The sequence below is a fragment of the Malania oleifera genome, chromosome 4 (genome assembly GCF_029873635.1).
Source record: "Malania oleifera isolate guangnan ecotype guangnan chromosome 4, ASM2987363v1, whole genome shotgun sequence".
Taxonomy (NCBI): domain Eukaryota; kingdom Viridiplantae; phylum Streptophyta; class Magnoliopsida; order Santalales; family Ximeniaceae; genus Malania; species Malania oleifera.
The window spans coordinates 83,302,820-83,323,937 of NC_080420.1; the positions used below are offsets into that span (position 1 = coordinate 83,302,820).

Consider the following 21,118-nt stretch of genomic DNA (forward strand, 5'->3'; position numbering starts at 1 on the left):
TTAACCCGTAAGGTTCAGGTGCCCGGCGTAAGGTTCGGGTGCTCGAATAGACACAATCAAAAAATCAATTTTAAGAGGTTCGGGTGCCCGAGTTGAGGATCAGTTGGCTGAATTAAAGTCAGTAGCCAAATGTCCAAGGTTCGGGTGCCCGAAGCTAAGTTCGATTGACCGAACTAGGTAGTTCGGTCACCCAAGCCTCTATTTGAACGTATATAGACGGTTGCCCGAGTAGTTGAAAAGTGCTCTGAAGAGCATTCGGGTGCCCGAGAAAGATACATTCAAACGAGGTTCAATCGCTTGAAGATAGGTCAACATGTTGACTTTGATCGATCACCCGAGCTGCTTTACACGGCATGGGTTCGGTCCCCTGAACCCTCTCAACCTTTTCAATTTAAGTCCATATTTTAGCCAGTTGTAATTCCCTGATATGAAGATGATAATGGGGAATTTTTGTGCATTTGTTTAGAGACCTAAGGACTTTTTGTCCTAACAGAAAAATCCCTAAGGTCTGTGTAGGTACCTGAAGTCCAACTATGGTCATTTTGAGCATACCTACCTACCATGCATGATGCAAATTATTACAAGCCATGCACGCGCATAGTTCGTAATAGATTACATCCCAGAACGAAGAGATAAGCACATAAATACAAATACAGCACAAACATCTTCATTCTTTAGCACGAACAATGCATGCAATCATGATATGTCTTTCAGTCCAAATACACGTGCACAGTGAACCTACATGCAATTCTTAGTACAACCATCAGTACCAAAAGTATTTGCCATAATCAAAACTTTGTGTGACCAATAAGGTGAACAATTTTCTTTAATTTCTTATTATTTTCTTGATGAACAATTATTTGCAGTTGAATCTTTACCATGGTATGCTAATATTGTGAATTTCTTGGTCACAAGGAAAACTCCACCTTGTTGGAATGCTCTGGACATCAGAAGGTTGAAGGCCAGAGCTAAGAACTTCTTTTACAATGATCCCTATCTCTTTAAATATTGTTCAGATAAAATCATTAGGAAGTGTGTGCTTAATAATGAACTTTTTGGTGTCCTAAATTTTTGCCATATAGAAGCTTGTGGTGGGCATTTTTCAGCCCACAAAACAGTGGCTAAAGTTCTTCAAAGTGGATTTTATTGGCCAACTATATTCAAGGATGCTTTGAGTTTCTGTAAAGCTTGTGAACCTTGTCAAAAATAGGTGGAATCACTAGGAGAAGCATGATGCCTTTGCAACCTAAGTGATTGAAATTTTTGATTGTGGGTTGAGGCAGTCTTTTGCAGATCTAATGACCTTCAAGTGGTTATAAAATTTTTGAAAGAAAACATTTTTGTAAGGTTTGGCATGCCTAAAGCCATAATTAGTGATTAGGGCACATACTTTTACAACAAACATGTTTCAGCCTTATTGAAGAAGTATGGTATCCATCATAAAATCTCTACTTCCTATCACCCTCAAACCAATGGACAAGCTGAATTACAAAATAAGTAAATTCAAAACATCCTTGAGAAAACTGTTAACCCAGACAAGAAGGATTGGTCTTTGAGATTGTCTAATGGCTTATGGGCCTATAGAATAGCTTTTAAAACCATTTTGAACATGTCTCCATATAGATTAGTGTATGAAAAGGCTTGCCATTTGCCTGTAGAGCTGGAACATAGGGCGTATTGGGCTATTAAGCAATGCAATTTTAACTTTGATAACGCTGGTTGTGTGAGAAAATTGCAATTATCTGAATTGGATGAGTTTAGGATGGATGCTTACAACAATTCTAAATTGTCCCAGGAAATAATGAAGAACTTCCATGATGAACACATTCAGTGTAAGACTTTTGAGCCTGATCAACAAGTGTTATTGTACAACTCTCGATTGCACTTGTGTCCTGGTATGTTAAGGTCTCGGTGGAGTGGGCCTTTTGTGGTAAAGAATGTTTTTCCTCATGGTGTCGTAGAGATTTTGAATCCTCACAATGGTAACGTTTTTAAGGTTAATGGTCAAAGGCGCAAGCTTTTTATCTCTAATTTTGCATCTGAGGAATCTACTCTACATCTGCTTGATCCCACTTAGTATAGTTTTTTTTTTTTTGCATTTTTATTTCTCTCATTGTTTTCTTTTGTTCTTTAGTTGTTATTTCTTATTCCCTAGGATTGCACTCTTTTTAAAGCTGTTCAGGTACTTCTTTTTCCTCTGTCTTGTAATTTTTCCTTTACTTCCTTGTTTGTTTTACAGTTGTTTTGCTTTACTTTTAACTGTTCTCTTGGGTAAATTTTTTTCATTTCTCTTGCATCATTGAGGACAATGCTACATTCTAGTTGGGGGGTGGAAGATAATTTACCCTGTTGTTTGCATGCTTTAAACATAAGTTGGTTTACCTTGGGAAAATACTGTTATAGAGCTCAAAACATGCTAAATTCCTCATTTGTGAATGTTACATGCCAATTTTTTTTTTTACTTGAGGATATGGAACATGTAGGATGTAGTGCAATCAAAGTTTAAATTAAAATAGATTTTTATCCATTTCACTTAGTTTCATCCAAGGGAAGGATGTTGAAAGTCTTGCTACACACACTACACAGGTTAGAAAACTTAGAACGACTACCTTAGACCATTTTTTGTTGATATACACTTCAATTATTTGGGACTATAATGAACCATATCCTAATGGCTTAGAAAAGAAAAGAAAAAAAAGGTTTGAAGCAAAAAAAAATAAGAAACAAGCCAGGGATTAATAGCAAGAAGTAAAAGAGAAAAACAAAAAAAAAAAAACAAAAGAAAAAAAAGGGAAGCCATTGTGCATTAGAAAGGGCTACCTATTACTAGGGTCCTAACTAAATAAAAGTGGGTACCTTGTAGTAGCGTGACCTACTACCGGGTTCCTAACTAATCAAGAAAGTGGGTACCTTTTACAGTGTAATAGTGTGAAAGCCATCAATATAGTGATTTTGAATTAGAGTAAGACCGTACGGTTGTCTCAAACTAATTGTTGTGATTGAAACCATTAATGTCTATTGGTAGTCAATCTTAGAATTCCAGCCTTATTCTCATGACACGTGAGATTTGTTACTTTTCAGTACCTTGGTTGGTTTACTAATTGGTGTATAAATCTATCAGTTGATGTGTAACTTAAATTAATCTGTTTCTTGTGTTCCTAAGCTCATTAAGCATATTTCATGGCATATAATTTTCATAAGTATTGGAGTTTTAGTTGCTATTCCCCTAGTTGAATGTATTCACGTTATTTGCTAGAGACTAGCAAAACGTTAGTTGGGGGGTGTGATTACCATCAAAATTGCGTAATTAGGCATTTAAATTCATGCATTAAAGATCATAATTTCAATTAAATGTTTGATTATGTATATTATTTTAATCATTGGACTCATTTGAGTTAATTATCCTATTTTTATCGTAAGTTTACGGACATTCGTATTTCATTATTGTAGGATAATTTTTGGAAATTAAAATCATGCCATGTGCGCATAGATAGATTGTGTACGAGAAGCCATGTGGGCTGGCAACTGGGTAAAATAGCAGTTGGGCTTTACATTTAAAGGAGATCCATGCGCTGGCTGTGTGATGTGACCACAAGAAGGCGTGCACAGGCACTTGAAGCTGGGCAGCCGAATTGAAGTTGTGAGCTAGACTTTAAAACAAGACAAAGAGCTGGGCTACATGAGGTGAGGGTCATGGGCTTCATGACGCAACGCAGCTATGCATGCACGTGAAAGGGCTGGCAAGCCCATGCGCTACAAGAACCCATAGGGGTGAGCTGACTAGAGAGTGTGCTAGCAGGAGAGGCATGTGAAGGGAGCCCAAAAGCAAAACAAACAAAACAAAAAGGAGTGTGGGTCGGGTGCTGGATGTGACCTGGCCATGCAAACTAAAAAAAAAATAGCCTTGTGTGTGTGTGTGTTTGCATGAGGAGGTGCTGGGAGAGCTTTTTTTTTTTTTTTGTTGGGCTGGCATGTGAAGGAAGGGGGCTGCCTGAGAGGATTTTATTATTAACAAAAGAGAGGGAAAGTAAAAAAGGGAGTGTAGGGTTTTATCTAGGGTGTTGCGTGTGGGAAAGAGGGGCAATGAACCTGGGGAGCAGTTTCGCGACTGCTGTTTGTTGGGAGACTCGAGCCCCCTGCAGCTCCTCACGGCAGCCCTCCGTTCTCTCTCTCTCTCTCTCTCTCTCTCTCTCTCTCTCTCTCTCTCTTCTGGTTTACTTAAATAGTTTTGTTGAGTTATTATTTATTTTTCTTTGTCATTTTCCATAGATATTTTAATGTGTAGTTTGAGTTATTTATTGCATTGAATATTTATCTTCAAAGTATTGTTGGGTTTATCTCTCTCTCTCTCTCTCTCTCTCTCTCTCTCTCTCTCTCTCTCTCTCTCTCTCTTATTTTTTTCTCTTTACTTTAACGTTGTTTAAATCCGTTGTTTGAGTAGTTAATGTTGGATTTAAATATCAACTTTTACTTTGTTATTTCAGTGGTTTACTAGATTAATTAGTTTCTTGTCTTTAGGTTTGTTATTTTAAATGCTTCAAGGTTGAAGTAATTTGTTGTTTTACTTGGTTGTCTTTTATTTTATTGTTGCAATGAGCTATTGTGGAATCAATTTGATCCTGAAATTTTGGATTGCAAGCATGAGTTGTTAAGTTCTATGACTTGAGTTGTGGGTCAATGTCGGTTGCTTTCCATGGTTTACTAGTTTTCCTACGATATTATTGTTAAACTTTTATTTGACTAAAACCAAAAATTGAAGGCATCGTTGATAAATTGCTGACTTTTATTCCTTATTTTGTTGTTGACGTTAGGCACATCAAAATCTTGATTTAATCTAGGATTTTCGTCAATTAGTTTTTACATGAAATTCGGTTGATGCTTAAAGAGAGTTTTTATTTCCTTCCGTTCGGATGTGGCAAATTTACTCGAGCTTTAGTCTGAAAATTTTCATCTTATTAATTCCTTAACAAGAAGAGGAGTAAGACCTAGGGAATTATTAAACGATTGAAGCAAAAAGACGTTGAACCCATAACCCGAGTGTTTGGTAAATTGTTTTTGTTAATTTTTTTAGTTTTGGTTGCATTATTAGATTTATATTTTTGGAAATTTGATAAAAGTTCAGTCTCCTTTTAGCATTTTTCTCAAGCACTCTCCACTTTGTTTACTGCTTTCAAAAACATAAAACACAAAAAGATTTTCACACCACATTTTACTGCAACAAGTTTTTACTAAATTTTTACAAATACTTTGATAGTTAGTAGTCTCTGTGGAATATGATTCTAAACTCATCCTTGATACAACTTGACACTTCTGCACTTGGAAACACAACTCAAAACTAGTCATGGACAGTATTCAAAATATTTCGTGGAAGCGAATATATCCAACTACTTAGGCAAAGAGCGATTTGGGAATATTAATTTTTGAATACTGCTCTTTGGGTATTTCTGATTATCCCACCATTGGACGGTATCCCACAAGTATGATCTCAATTTTAAGTAAGGGAATGAGCCAAGGATAGATGAATCTTTACCACATATGATTGTGGTATGGTAAAGATTTTTTGTGGAAGCAATGACTTAATCACAAATCAAAATTAGGGAATTTTACATTTTAAGCACAAAATGAATACTTATTAAAAATGTCTGGATAAACAATTTGATTCCATTTAGAGAATGCCCCTGATTTGATTATAATAGGATGTCTTTTAATAATCACTTGATAGACATGGAATTTATGATTATTAGTGCTTGTGGTTAGAGTGATGACTGATTTAAGCATTTAAGGCTCCAAGGATGAGTTTAGGATTAGATGATGCTTAGTATATGATTTATTTCCTAAGGCTCAGTCTTATGCAATGGCCATGATATGCTTTACTTAAGATTTTAATATTTAAGCATAGGTTAAGCAATACGAATTATTCGCTAAACAACGATGCTTTTGTCTATTTGGAAGTGGACTTATTCTTCAATATTATGATTTATGTTACTCATTGCAAAGATATAAGGTTCCTAATATTTTAGCTAGTTAAGTCTTCAATCTTTTACTTTGAACAAATCAAAGTTAGCATGCTTTAACCAATATTTTAATATCTTACCCGATTATTATGATATATATATATATATATATATATTTATATTCATTAAGTTTAGATTGGATAAATTACTTTTATTTCCATATTGGCTAGCCTTTCTATGGTTCTTAGTATACCAATAGTGTGCATATAATAAGATTTGTCATTATAATCACACACCACTTCCTAAGCCTTTAGTCATCATTATCCTCTTTCATTTGTGTGGTTGGTTCCACTAAATTCTCAATCCTAAGGTCTAAGGAGGAGTTTTTGGGATTCATTTTTGGTACATATTTTTCTTTAACTCTCCAGACCTGTTTGGGTTTCACACCTTTCCTTTTAAATGAACAATCAAATTTAATGTGCCCTTTATTTTTACATAATATGCTGGTGGTGTGAGCATACGGACCGGAGGAGGTACAAGCATAGAATTTTGATGCTTTAACAAAGTACCCCATGTATTGGTTCTTTCTTCTCCTATTTTCAATTTCATTATAACCTGTACCTTATACCTTCCTTATCTAAAGTCCTCTTTTGAGAACCCAAGAGTTTATCAAAATTTTCTTTGCCCCTAGGTAAATATGTGGATGATCTTAGCTTGGTCGTCTTTCTTTCTAGGTCTTGAATTTTTCAATTCTTTAAGCCTTTGCAAACAGCTTGTAATTTTACAAATTCATTAGTCATTTTTGTAACAACCTGGGATTTTTGCACAGGGTTCATCGACGAATATAGGGGATTCGTCGACGAGCGCATAAAGGATTTCGTTAAGGAAGCCACATCTCGTCGACGAGAAAATATCGAGAAAGGTTTTGGGGTAGCCTGAAATTCGTCGACGAGGGTGGAAATTCGTTGACAAAATTATTGAAGAACTTGTCGAAGAGGTGACATGTCTCATCAATCAATCTAGCCTATAAATAGTGAAAACTCGGATTTTTATCTCATTTCCGGATTCCTCTCTCACTCATCTCTCTCTCTCCCTAAGTCCCTCTCTCACTTCTCTCTTCGTTTCCAATCCTATTTCTCGCCGGATCGAAGATCTGAGGCTACCACGACACTTTTAGCGAAGTTCTTTGCAAGTCTTCCGGAGCTGATTGTTGGAAAAGTTGGTTTAGATTTCGTCCCAATCTCAGGGTAAGACATTTTATTCAGTATTTGTCTTTCCCTCAGTTATAAGAAATATTGTAGGTAAGAAAATACTGATATTTTGTTATGGGGTATTGTGTTTTCAAGATGTTGAGCTAGGAACCTTGTGGGTATAGAGCCAGAATTTTAAAGGGGCTTTTCAAAGTTAAGGTAAGGGAAATATGCTATGCTAGGAGTTTTCATAATGCTATCAGAAATTTCATAGACACGTATTCATACCAGTTTATTATATAGTATTTACAGAATATGAGTTTAAATGCTTGTGTGGCCTGAGTAGATTTTCATGTGATGAAGAAATTTATATAGCTTTTGCAATGTATCATATTATACTGAATACACAGAAATAGACAGTACATACAGTTTATATAGTTTTTCCAGTATATGGAGTTATATAGAATATACGGATATAGATTTATATTCACCGAAATTATACAGAGAAATGTACATGCATATATAGCTTTTATATAAATAGTTTCATGAAACAGATATATATATATATATATATATATATATATATATATATACATATACATGTATACAATTTTACTCAAATCAGTATTTATATTGCAGCTTTATACAGAATAGTATATACAGAGTTATAGCATGCCATGTTTCCTATTACCATAACATAAAGAGTATACAGACAGAGTATATAGATAGAGATACAGACAGATATACAGAGGTAGCATCAAGATGCTATAGATATACAGAGATTACAATATTTACAATATAGAAAGATAGCGTTATGGTAATTTTGGAAACATGATGAAAACAGTAAAAGAGTATATATGTATATTTATAGTATTTGATCCCTATGGAAAGATTACAAACAGATACAGTACAGATATAGATTATATAGCACAGTACCGTTGCTATATACAGATAGAGTGCAACCACATATCTTAGATAGTGTGTGGGTACCATTAGCCGTGCTTGGAGAGTATGCAGCTCCCCAGTTCACTAGGTGGAAGGGGCCAGTTTGACGAGGTAGTAGCCAGTCCTAAGCCTAGGAGTGGATGCAATTTGGCCGAGCTGAGGTAGAGTAGAGTATATTGACTTATCTGGAGGGCTAACCAGATGAAGTCCCGCCTACGGGACACACAACCCTATCATGAGGGGTCAAATCATAACGTACAGAGTCCCAGGGATAAAGCACAGTTATGTATATGTATACATTTTTACAGTATATGTTGAGTATAGTATGATATTATCAGTATGAAAAGTAGAAAATACAGATAATACAGTATATTTTAAATTGAGAAAGAAAGATATGCTTTACAGATTATTTATTGTATTATAGTTCAGTTATTATTTAAAAGTATCCTTACCTTAGTTGTCACACACTAGTAATAGCATATTTCCACTTACTGAGCGTCGACTCACCCTATTACTTTAACATTTTTCAGGTGAGCCAGTTAGGCGAGCAGATCAAGCTCGCGGATAGAGAGTATTTTGATTGCCCTAGTTATAGGGTGAGTTTTTGGAAGAGTTGTGTATGTTTTTGGATAGATAATGCTGGAAGGGTTAGTTTTGTATGGCTATGGTTAATATACACTGGATTCTGGTATTGTATGGTATATATATGTGAATAGTTGTATGATTTGTGTTTCCGCTGCTTAGGTATGGATGTAGATACATAGATATATATAAAAAAAAATGGTAAGAATTATGAGGATGTTACATTTTGGTATCAGAGCCTATGTTGCTAGGTTTTGTAGACTTTAGAGTGCAGCAGAAAATAATACCATAATATAGGAAAAAGATTTGAGGTTTTATTCTATGATATGGATATGGGATTTCGTGATTGTTTTTGTGTTTTTCCTGGGGTGATGATTTCTGGAAAACCATAGTAAACTGTTGACGAGTCATGTGTTTGGGTTGCAGGAGTGGATTTTGGGGCTAGAATCAAGAGGGATGGTTAATAGAGGATTTGGAGTTTTAGTTGAATAAGTTGGGTTTGTAGGAAGATAGAATTTTGAAACGGTGTTCTATGTGTTTGCAGGATGAACCCAAGAGGCAATAGCGCTCACGGTAGTGGGGATGATGGTGCTGGTCCTTTTGGCACAGTAGGTGGGGATTCAGATGTTGTGCTAGGTAGTGTGGCTCAGCAAGTTATAGCTGAGATAGCACAGAGCTTTAGAAAGCAAGGAGGTCCATCTCCAGTTTAGGGATGTACCATATAGAAATTCATGAAGATGAATCCACCAGCTTTTTCTAGAGCGACCAATCCTGCAGTTGCTGAGAATTGGATACAGGAGATAGAAAAGATTTTGACAGTACTTCACTGCATCGATGAGCAGAGGATCTTATATGCTACATATAGGCTGACAGGGGAGGCCGAGAGATGGTGGGCAGCCACCAGACTGTTAAAGGAGCAGAGGGCGATACCAGTGCAGATGACTTGGGCCCGATTCAGGGACATGTTCTTTGATAGATATTATCCTACTTCAGTTAGAGATGTTCGAGTACAGGAGTTTTTGAGTCTGTCCCAGGGGTCGTTGACTGTTCAGCAGTACGCTGCGAGATTTATTGAGCTATCGCGTTTCTGCCCCTATATTGTCCCAAATGAAGCAAAGAAGGTTAGAATGTTTAAGAGAAACTTAAGGCATTATATTTATAGGCAGGTGGCAGTACTGAGGATCCAAGACTTCTTAGAGTTGGTTGTTAGGGCTATAGCAGAGGAAAGTTTGCTTAGGGAGACTGAGATGCAGAGTCATAGAAAGAGGACTGCGCCCTCGAGTTTTCAGGCGGGTCCTAGCCGAGGCCCTTGGAGAGGGGGTAGATTTGGCGGAGGCCAGAGACAGATGGTAGAGCATGGTGGAGTTCAGGGCGGACAGCTTCCTGCCATTTATCCTAGATGCGAGCGGAGACATCTTAGTGAGTGTCGACTAGGGGAAAATGTTTGTTATCGATGCGGGAAGCCCGGTCATTCAGCTCGATCATGTCAGATTCCATTGAATTATGCACAGGCTCCCAAAACATTTCGGGGTGGATATCAGGCACCCCACAATGGTCAGCAGAGGAACACTACGCTAGCGAGGGTCTACGCGTTGAGACTAAGAGACACTGAGATGACTAGAGACGTGGTCACAGGTACTCTTACTGCTTTTTCATATAAAAGAATTGTTTTATTTGATACAAGTGCCACCCACTCTTTTATATCGACGGGGTATGTCAGAATAACTGGGGTAGAGACTCAACTACTAGATGTAGAATTATTTGTGGGTACACCGACGGGATTAGTGGTAAAATGCAGAAGGGTGTTGCGAAATTTTCCAGTAAGTATTCAAGGGAGGGTGCTGTTAGCCGATCTTTTGATCCTTGATATGCAGGGGTTTGATGTGATATTGGGTATGGACTGGCTAGCTACTTATTACGCTAGCATAGAGTGTCATTAGAAAGAAGTGATTTTTAGACCCCCGAGCGAGAAAGAGTACAGATTCGTACGATCACGCATACGTGCTTCACCATAACTCGTGTCGGCTTTTCAGGTGAGGAGACTGCTACAGGATGGTTGTCAGGGGTATGCTGCATACATAAAAGAATTGCCAAAAGAAGTATTGAGTCAAGCTGACATACCGGTAGTGAGAGAGTTTCCAGATGTATTTCCAGAAGAATTACTTGGTTTGTCGCCTCATCATGAAATTGAGTTCACTATAGACTTGTTGTCGGGATCTACACCAATATCGAAAGCACCATACCGTGTGGCCCTGGTAAAGTTAAAAGAATTGAAGGAACAATTATAGGAATTACTGGATAAAGGTTTCATCAGGCCCAATGTGTCGCCTTGGGGTGCGCTGGTTTTGTTCATGAAAAAGAAAGATGGAACCATGAGATTATGCATCGATTATAGGGAGATAAACAAATTGACAGTCAAGAATAAATATCCTCTCCCTAAGATCGATGATTTATTTGATTAGTTCTAGGGGACCCAGGCTTACTTTAAAATTGATCTGCGGTCATGCTACCATCAGGTGAAAGTTAAAGCAGAAGATATTTCGAAGACCGCATTTTGTACTAGGTATGGGCATTACGAGTTGTTATTGATGCCATTAGGGTTGAGTAATGAACCAGCAGTATTTATGGATCTAATGAATCGGGTGTTCCACCAGTATTTGGACCAGTTTGTGGTTGTGTTTATTGATGATATATTGGTTTATTCGATGAATTTTGAGGACCACGAGCATCATTTGAGGCTGGTGTTGCAGATATTAAGGGAAATAAAATTATATGTGAAATTCAAGAAATGTGAGTTTTGGTTAAGGCAGGTTAGTTTCTCAGTCATATGATCTCAGCAGCAGGAGTATCAGTTGATCCGAGTAAAATAGAGGCAGTGGTGAGTTGGGAAAGGCCAGGAAATGTTCAGGAAGTCAGGAGTTTTCTGGGGTTAGCAAGTTATTACCGGCATTTTGTGGATGGTTTCTCCAGGCTATCCAGTCCATTAACACGACTTACGAGGAAAAAATGTAAAATTTGAATGGACTGATGACTGTGAGCATAGTTTTCAAGAGTCAAAGCAGTGGTTAGTCTCAGCTTCAGTACTGGCTATCCCTTCAGGGGAGGATGGGTTCGTAATATACACTAACGTCTCTTTAAAGGGTCTTAGATGCATGTTGATGTAGCACGACAGGGTCATTGCTTGTGCGTCCAGGCAGCTTAAAGAATATGAGAAGAATTATCCTGTCCATGATTTAGAGCTTGCTATAGTGGTGTATGCTCTCAAGATTTGGAGGCATTATTTATATGGTGGAAAAAACGAGATTTTCACGGATCATAAGAGTTCGAAATATTTATTTACTCAGAAAGAGTTTAATATAAGGCAAAGGAGGTGGGTAGAACTTATTAAAGACTATGATTGCACGATTAGTTACCACCCAGGAAAAGCAAATGCAGTGGCAGATGCTCTGAGCAAGAAATCGGGGGGATCCATACTGGTAGTTATGGAGATTCAACACTCGATTTTGGTGGAGTTGGAGAGGCTAAATATAGAATTGGTGGAGGAGAGTCCTCAGGCAATTATTGGCAGTCTAGTAGTTCAGCTTACGCTTTATGAGAGGATTAAAGCAGCTCAGGGTGAGGCAGAGTTGGCGGCAGTGATGGCTAGAGTACGTGATAGTCAGGGTGAGGAGTTCAGCATATCAGATGATGGAGCTCTACGATTCCGCACTAGGCTATGTGTTCCTGTTGATACTGAGATCAGGAGGACTATACTGGAAGAGGCTCACAGATCCCTATACACAATCCATCTCAGTAGTACTAAAATGTACAAGGACCTACGAAAATATTTTTGGTGGAGTGGAATGAAGAGGGAGATAGCCAAATTTGTTCAGCAATGCTTGACGTGTCCATAGGTTAAAGCTGAGCACCAGAGACCGGAAGGACAGTTGCAGCCGTTGTTTATTCCAGAGTGGAAGTGGGACCACGTTTCGATGGACTTCGTTACTGGGTTACCACCAGTACGACAGGGACTGAATGTGATTTGAGTGGTTGTGGATCATTTGATGAAGACCGCTCATTTCATCCCTATTAAAATCAGTTATTCCATGGACAGACTAGTAGAGATATATGTTCAGGAGATAGTTCGTGTTCATGGAGTATCGATATCCATAGTCTTAGATCGAGATCCTCAGTTTACTTCACGATTCTTGAAAAGTTTTCAGGAGGCTATGAGTACGCAGTTAGCTTTTATCATTGCTTTCCATCCTCAGACAGATGGTCAGACTGAGAGAACATTTCAGACACTAGAGGATATGCTTCGTGCTTGTGTGCTTGATTTTGGAGGTTGTTGGATTCAGTTTATGCCGCTAGTTGAATTTTCTTACAATAATAGCTATCAGGCTAGTATCGGCATGGCTCTATACGAAGCATTATATGGCAGGAGATGTCGTTCTCCTCTTTTCTAGGATGAAGTAGGTGAAAGGCGAGTTTTGGGTCTTGAGATAATACAACAGGTGTCCGAGAAAGTCCAATTAATTAGAGAAAGAATCAGTACATCATAGAGTCGGCAGAAGAGCTATGCAGACACTCGCCACCGAGAGTTGGAATTTGATGTGGGAGATCAAGTATTTTTGAAGATAGCTCCTCTAAAAGGAGTTATGAGGTTTGGAAAGAAGGGCAAGTTGAGCCCTAGGTTTATTGACCCTTTTAAGATACTTGAGAGAATAGGGTCAGTTGCCTACAGGCTAGCTTTGCCGCTAGCTTTGACACGTATTCATGACGTGTTTCATGTTGCCATGTTACGAAAATACGTCCCAGACCCATCCCACATTATTAGCTATGCAGAGATAGAGCTTAAGGAATCATTAACATATGTAGAACTACCAGTACAAATTTTGGATAGAAATGTTCAAACTTTACGCACTAAAGAAATATAGTTAGTTAAATTTTTGTGGAGGAATCATGCTATAGAGGAGGTTTCTTGGGAGCTCGAGGAGCAGATCAGACAGAGATACCTGAAGTTGTTCCTAGAGGTATAGAGGTACTCAGGTAAAGTATAATAGTTAGATAAGTTTCTTTTGCAGGTACATATATTGATTTTAGTTAGTTGATGGTTTTTAGTTTTATATATGTAATCTCTCAGGACGTAAATGTAACCACGGTATTCCTCCACCACAAGTGAGGGCAGGTAATAAAATAAGTAGACCATTTTCTTTCCATTATGGAATGATGGAATATATAGATGGGATACAGATAGTAAATTTCGAGGATGAAATTTTATAAGGAGGGGAGAATGTAACAACCCGGGATTTTTGCACAGGGTTCGTCAACGAATACAGGGGATTCGTCGATGAGCACATAAAGGATTTCATCAAAGAAGCCACGTCTCATGGACGAGAAAATATCGAGAGAGGTTTTGGGGCAGCCTAAAATTTGTCAACGAGGGTGGAAGTTTGTTGACGAAATTATTGAAGAACTCGTCGACGAGGTGACGTGTCTCGTCGACAAATCTGGCCCTATAAATTGTGAAAACTCATATTTTTATCTCATTTCTGGATTCCTCTCTCTCTCTCCTCTCTCTCTCTCTCTCACTCTCTCTCTCTACGTCCCTCTCTCACTTCTTTCTTCGTTTTTGGGCCTATTTCTCGTCGAATCGAAGATCTGAGGCTACCACAATGCTCCTAGCGAAGTTCTTTGCAAGTCTGCCTGAGCTAATCGTTGGAAAAGTTGGTTTGGATTTGGTCCCAATCTCATGGTAAGATATTTTATTCAGTATTTGTCTTTCCCTCAGTTATAAGAAATGTTGTAGGTAAGAAAATACTGATATTTTGTTCTGGCGTATTATGTTTTCAGGATGTTGAGCTAGGAACCTTGCGGGTACAGAGCCAGAATTTTAGAGGGGCTTTTCAAAGTTAAGGTAAGGTAAATATGCTATACTAAGAGTTTTCATAATGCTATCAGAGATTTCATAGACACGTATTCATACCAGTTTATTATACAGTATTTACAGAATATGAGTTTAAATGCTTGTGTGGCCTGAGTAGATTTTCATGTGATGAAGAAATTTATATAGCTTTTATAATGTATCATACTATACTGAATACACAGATATAGACAGTATATAAAGTTTACATAGTTTTTCCAGTATATGGAGTTATATAGAATATACAGATATAGATTTATATTCACAAAAATTATACAGAGAAATGTACATACATATACAACTTTTATATGAATAGTTTCATGAAACAGATATATATATATATATGTATATATATATATACATATACATGTATACAGTTGTACTCAGATCAGTATTTATATTACAATTTTATACAAAACAGTATATACAGAGTTATAGCATGCCATGTTTCCTATTGCCATAACATACAGAGTATACAGACAGAGTATATAGATAGAGATACAGACAGATATACAGAGGTAGCATCAAGATGCTACAGATACAGTATACAGAGATTACAATATTTACAGTATAGAAAATTGCGTTATGGTAATTTTGGAAACATGATGAAAAAAGTAAAAGAGTATATATGTATGTATATATATATATATATATATATATATATAGTATCAGATCCCTGTGGAAATATTACAAACAGATACAATACAGATATAGATTATAGAGCACGGTACCGTTGCTATATATAGATAGAGTGCAACCACATATATCAGATAGTGTGTGGGCCGGTTTGACGAGGTAGTAGCCAGTTCCGAGCCTAGGAGTGGATGCAGTTTGGCCAAGCTGAGGTAGAGTAGAGTATATTGACTTATCTTGAGGGCCGACCAGATGAAGTCCCGCTTACGGGCCGCACAACCCTGTCATGAGGGGTCAAATCATGACGTACAGAGTCCCAAGGATAAAGCACAGTTATGTATATGTATACAATTTTACAGTATATGTTGAGTATAGTATGATATTATCAGTATGAAAAGTAGAAAATACAGATAATACAGTATATTTTAAATTGAGAAAGAAAGATATGCTTTACAGATTATTTATTGCATTACAGTTCAGTTATTATTTAAAAGTATCCTTAACTCAGTTGTCACACACTAGTAATAGCATATTTCTGAGCGTCGACTCACCCTATTACTTTAACATTTTTCAAGTGAGACAGTTAGGCGAGCAGATCAGGATCACGGATAGAGAGTATTTTGATTGCCTTGGTTATAGGGTGAGTTTTTGACAGAGTTGTGTATATTTTTAGATAGATAATGCTGAAAGGGTTAGTTTTGTATGGCTATGGTTAATATACACTGGATTCTGGTATTGTATAGTATATATATGTGAATGGTTGTATGATTTGTGTTTCCGCTACTTAGGTATGGATGTAGACACACACACACACACACACACACACACACACACACACATATATATATATATATATAAATGATAATAATTATGAGGATGTTACAATTTTGTTTGCTTGACATTCAAGTTCCGAAATTTGAAGAACTTTTGCAATATTGTCACTCGAAATTTTGGAACTTAACTCTTTCAGCTCTTTTGGCATCATATCATTCTTGTTTTATAATTTCATGATTTTCAAATCCTTTTCTTTTCCAACAAGAATTTTTTATTCTAATTCCTTTAGTGATGCCTCATTTTCATTTACTAATCTTTTAATTTCTAAGTCCTTTTCAATCTTTTCTTTTTTTTTTTTTTTCCAAGAAGTTTGAGACTCTCTAAAATCTTCTAATTATTTTGCTAAATTTTTATTTTTAATTTCCAACATTATTTTCTTTTTAGACATCTTTGTTAGAATCTTATGGGCCTTAACAAATCCCTTTTGTAATTCATCATAAGATTCACTACCAGAATTATCACAATATATATCACAAGATGTATCACAATCATTGCATGAATCATTTTGAGAATCATTATGAGAAGTAGAAGAAGAGGAATGTACCTCTTCATCGATTAATGCAACTAGGCCATAATTTTCCACTTCCCGATCATTTGAGCATGAATTTTCCCAAGTGGTGGACTTTTTTCCTTTGGTCTCTCCAAATCTCCTAACGAGTTCCTCCCATATCTCCTTTGCACTTTGACATGACTTGATTTCATAAGTGATATGAGTATCTAAAGCAAGCAATAAAATATTCAAGGTACCAAAATTTATTTGCATTAATTTCATGTCATTCCCATTCAACTCATATTCAGATTTAGGAATTTCAACATTATCAACAATTTTTATAGGTACAAGGTTCCCTTGAGAAATTACTATCCAGGTCCTCCAATCCATTGATTTGATAAAAATAGTCATTCTTATTTTCCACCCAATGAAATATTCACCATAAAAAATTAGAGGCATTGTAGAGATTTGTCCCACACCGAATTGGGACACACCAAAATAAGTCATCTAAATATTTTTACAAAAACATTTAAGTCTATGCAACGAGGCTCTAATACCAAATGTTAGATGTTAATTTAGGTGTAATCTCAAGAGGGGGGGTGAACTGGGTATTCAAAAGTATTTTGGTATTTCAATCCTTAATTGAAAACCCAACCATACAAGCACAAATTTGGATATACACCGATTTCAGTATTATACAACTTAATTGATTTAATCAGTGGATATCTCAACTAATTCTGTAACACCCCGACCCCGAGGGGCCTGAGATATTAACTTTTTACTACTGATTTACAGCGGAAGCAAAATAAACTCAAATTTTTATTAAACCAGAGCACTAATATTCCATATTACAATCATTTATTTCAAAAGAAGGAAAATTACACAAACATAAATATCTGAAACCATACTAATATTTTTAATCAATCTTTATTTTTCTAATCCCCACCTGCATGCTTGCTAAGCCTGATTCCCGACATGTCCTTCAGAGTTATCTGAAATAAAATATGATTGGGATGAGACGACGCTCAGTAAGTAAATAAGATTATTATTAGTGTGTGGCCAAAATGAGTTTTTAAAGAATTTCGTAAAACAATAATGAATACTATAACTTCAAGATTTCTTTTAGAATAAACATAAATTTAACAATTTCTGCATAAAACTTTTGTCATCAATTTCAACAGTAAATTTTTAAATCATATACTATAACTGCTAAATTAAACTTTTAACTTTAAAACTGTAAAAATATTTAATGATAAACATACATATACTTTTCCTTATACGTTTTCCTTAGATCGTCATATAAGCACCAAAATGATCCTTTTCACGTAAACTTACACTTTTCCTTCAAATTATCAGTAACTTTGTACACGTAATTAAATATGTATAAACATATATCGTAAAAATCACCCTTAGGCCTGTTTGCCGTAAGTCATGTTTACCCCCATGACTGGGTTGTGCGGTCCGAAGACTGGACTTAGCTGGCTGGCCGACCAAACTAAATCAACGTACGTAAACTTTAAGTGAGATTTTCCTTATTAAGTCCTGGACTTAAACCAGGTGTGCACTCAGGAGAAATCCACTAACATAAATAACCACTCTGTAAACAGTGTGGGTGCACTCTGATCCGTATAAACTTTAAGCTGCGGTACCGAGCATCTGTAACTTTGAACTTTCGTTGCCATAAGGGGTTTGAAAATCATCTTATTATAATTTATGTAATTTAAAATAATACCGTGAAAATCTCATCTTTACTCATATTTACATAAAAAAAATGTAACGTAGAAATAAACTCATGCCACACAATTTTTGTGTTAAAAATATATATAATTTTATTTTTGAATAGAAAGAAATGCTGAAAATTTACCCGAGGGGATTGGAACATTTCTTAATCCAAAAATAGATGCAAGTATATTAAAGATAGAACTGGTATAATTAAATATGCGTAAAAAATAAACTCATAGAAATTTTGTGAAACTAAGTAACATAATTAAAATTTACGTACAAAATAAACTCGGGTATGAATTTAAAATAAAAAGAAACTAACATAATCAAAATTTACTTACAAATAAACTCGGGTATAAATTTTGAATAAAAATACTAACATAATCAAATTTACTTACCTTCTTCTTTTACCGTGTGCTACGAACACAATAATTATCTTTAAGAAATGAGATCGGAAAAAGTGGGTGATTAAGAATTTATTCAAAAATTCTCTCTCCACCACAAATTCTTTCACTCACTAATCCTTCTCTTCCTTGGAAAATTGTTGTGAAAAATGAAGGTTGAGAGCTCCCTATTTATAGGAAAATTTTGGGGAAGAAATAGAATTTATAAAAGTGTGGGGAGATAGGTGAAATTATAATTTTAAAAATTAAAGAATGGGCAAGGTATGGGTTGAGTGGAGGCTATTTGGGAGTGCTTGCCACCATTCCCACTAAATAAATTTTTAATTAATTACTTTCCTAATTAATTAATCCATTACCTAACTAATTATTTTATTATTTTATTATTTTTCTTAATCATTATTATCATTATTATTATCATTGTTATTAATTTTAAACTTGAGTGGAGGCCATTTGGGAGTGCTTGCCACCATTCTCACTAAATAAATTTTTAATTAATTACTTACCTTATTAATTAATCCATTACCTAACTAATTATTTTATTATTTTATTATTTTTCTTAATCATTATTATTATCATTGTTATTAATTTTAAACTATATTTAGTATTTATTTTATTTTATTTTATTTTTGAACAAGAATTAAATTTAAATTTTAAAAACTCATGTGGGCCCCACATGGTCTTGTGGGCCCCATGTAGTCTTGTGGGCTCCACACAATTTCGAGACCCAAATGGATCGTACGTAATTCCAATAACTCTTATACGATTTTATGCATCCTGCATAGTTTTGAGACTTGTGAAAACCTTCATACGGTTTCGGGACTCATGTGGGCCCCACACAGTCTTGTGGGCCCCGCATAGGATACCTATATTATTATTATTTTATCATATATCTCTACAAATTATATCAGTTAAAACATTATTTTATGTACTTATTTACGTATATAAACAGTGTCTTGTGGCTCCGGGACTCATGTGGACCCCACATAGTATTGTGGGCCCCACATATGATACCTATATTATTATCATCTTATTATGTATTTCTACAAATTATGTCTGTCAAAACACTATTTTATGTATATATACTTATTTACGTATACAAACAGTATCTATCCTGTTTATCCTATGAAATTCCATTTTGACCAGGCCGACCTCCAGGGAGCGACTGAGCCGCAATGGTCTCTGAGCACTCGCTAAGACAAGGTCTTTCTTAGGCATCAAACATGGAATCAAGGATCCTACAGAAAAACACTTCTGTATTGATATTAACTTAATGACTATTTTTATTATTTTATTATTATTGTACTTTAATCATATATATATATATTTTTGGGTCATCACAAATTCAGCATTACCCAATTATTCTCATGTATTTTAGATATTCATATATATCAATATTTAAAACATGCACAACAGATATAATATGAATATAAGTGCATAAATGTAAAGAGAGATAGAGAGAAAGTGCAAACACATGATTTTTAACAAGGTTTGGCCAAACTCGGCCTACGTCCTCGCCTTGGGCAAAATGCCCATAGATTGCACTAATCTACTCCTTAAACCCGAGTGGAGCTTCCTGTTACAAATCTGCTGCTTACAAGAGGCACAGCTTCCTCCTACTTCATTGCTTATAAGGGGCACAACTTCCTCTTATTCTGCTGCTTACAAGAGGCACAACTTCCTCCTACTCCGCTGCTTACAAGAGGCGTAGCTTCCTCCTTCCCAGTTCACATCCCGAACCATTAATACAAGTGATAACAAATAAATCTGGATACACTCAGATTTCTTCTCAACAAGCTATTGAGTATAATAAATTCCTAAGCACACTCATAAGATATAATTTGAAGCTCAATGAGTGTATGTGATGTTTTCAATAATATTCTTGTAATAATCAAATATATGATCTTTGTATATAAAAATATATATGATATGTTTGCTCCAAAGATCTAAACTTTATTTAAAAATTTCTCCACAAAAGATATCTCAAAAATATGTATTTTGGAGATTTTAAGATTTGCTCTCAAATAGTTTTTGCAATAATGGAATACGATGAAATCTTTGAATAAAGTATAAACGTGAATGCTTTCAAAGATTTAAACTCTAGCAAAACTTTTTCCAAATAAAGATTTCAAATAATAAATCAATGAAGAACTAGATTTATTGCTCTCAATAAGATATTAAATAAAAATATGAGAGAAGAAAACTTTTACAATGAAAATTAAATGCCCAAATATAAAACCTTGTATATCAAACCTCAATATCAAAATGTGCTTGTAAGATGCGTGCGTGAATGCTCTTGAAAAGCGGAGAGAATGCCCAAAACAATGTATGAACGTGATAGAGTGTTGGCAATATATGTAAAATTTGTTCAACTAGGGTTTAGGGTTTGATATTTATGAGTATTTTCGGCATCTAAAAGATTTCTAGCCATTCGATCAATCATAGATATTTTGAATTAAAAAATT

General features: G+C 35.7%; 1 protein-coding gene across 1 annotated transcript; it reads left to right on the forward strand.

Moving 5' to 3' along the window:
- Positions 1–1,609: 1,609 nt before the first annotated feature.
- Positions 1,610–2,077, forward strand: LOC131153848 (uncharacterized). Its single transcript, XM_058106298.1, has one exon. The coding sequence runs from the start codon at positions 1,610–1,612 to the stop codon at positions 2,075–2,077; it is 468 nt and encodes a 155-aa protein (XP_057962281.1).
- Positions 2,078–21,118: the final 19,041 nt, after the last annotated feature.

What these genes read in the sequence shown, in the direction of transcription:
- LOC131153848 (XM_058106298.1), top strand. Translation starts at nt 1,610, where the DNA reads ATGTCTCCATATAGATTAGTGTATGAAAAGGCTTGCCATTTGCCTGTA.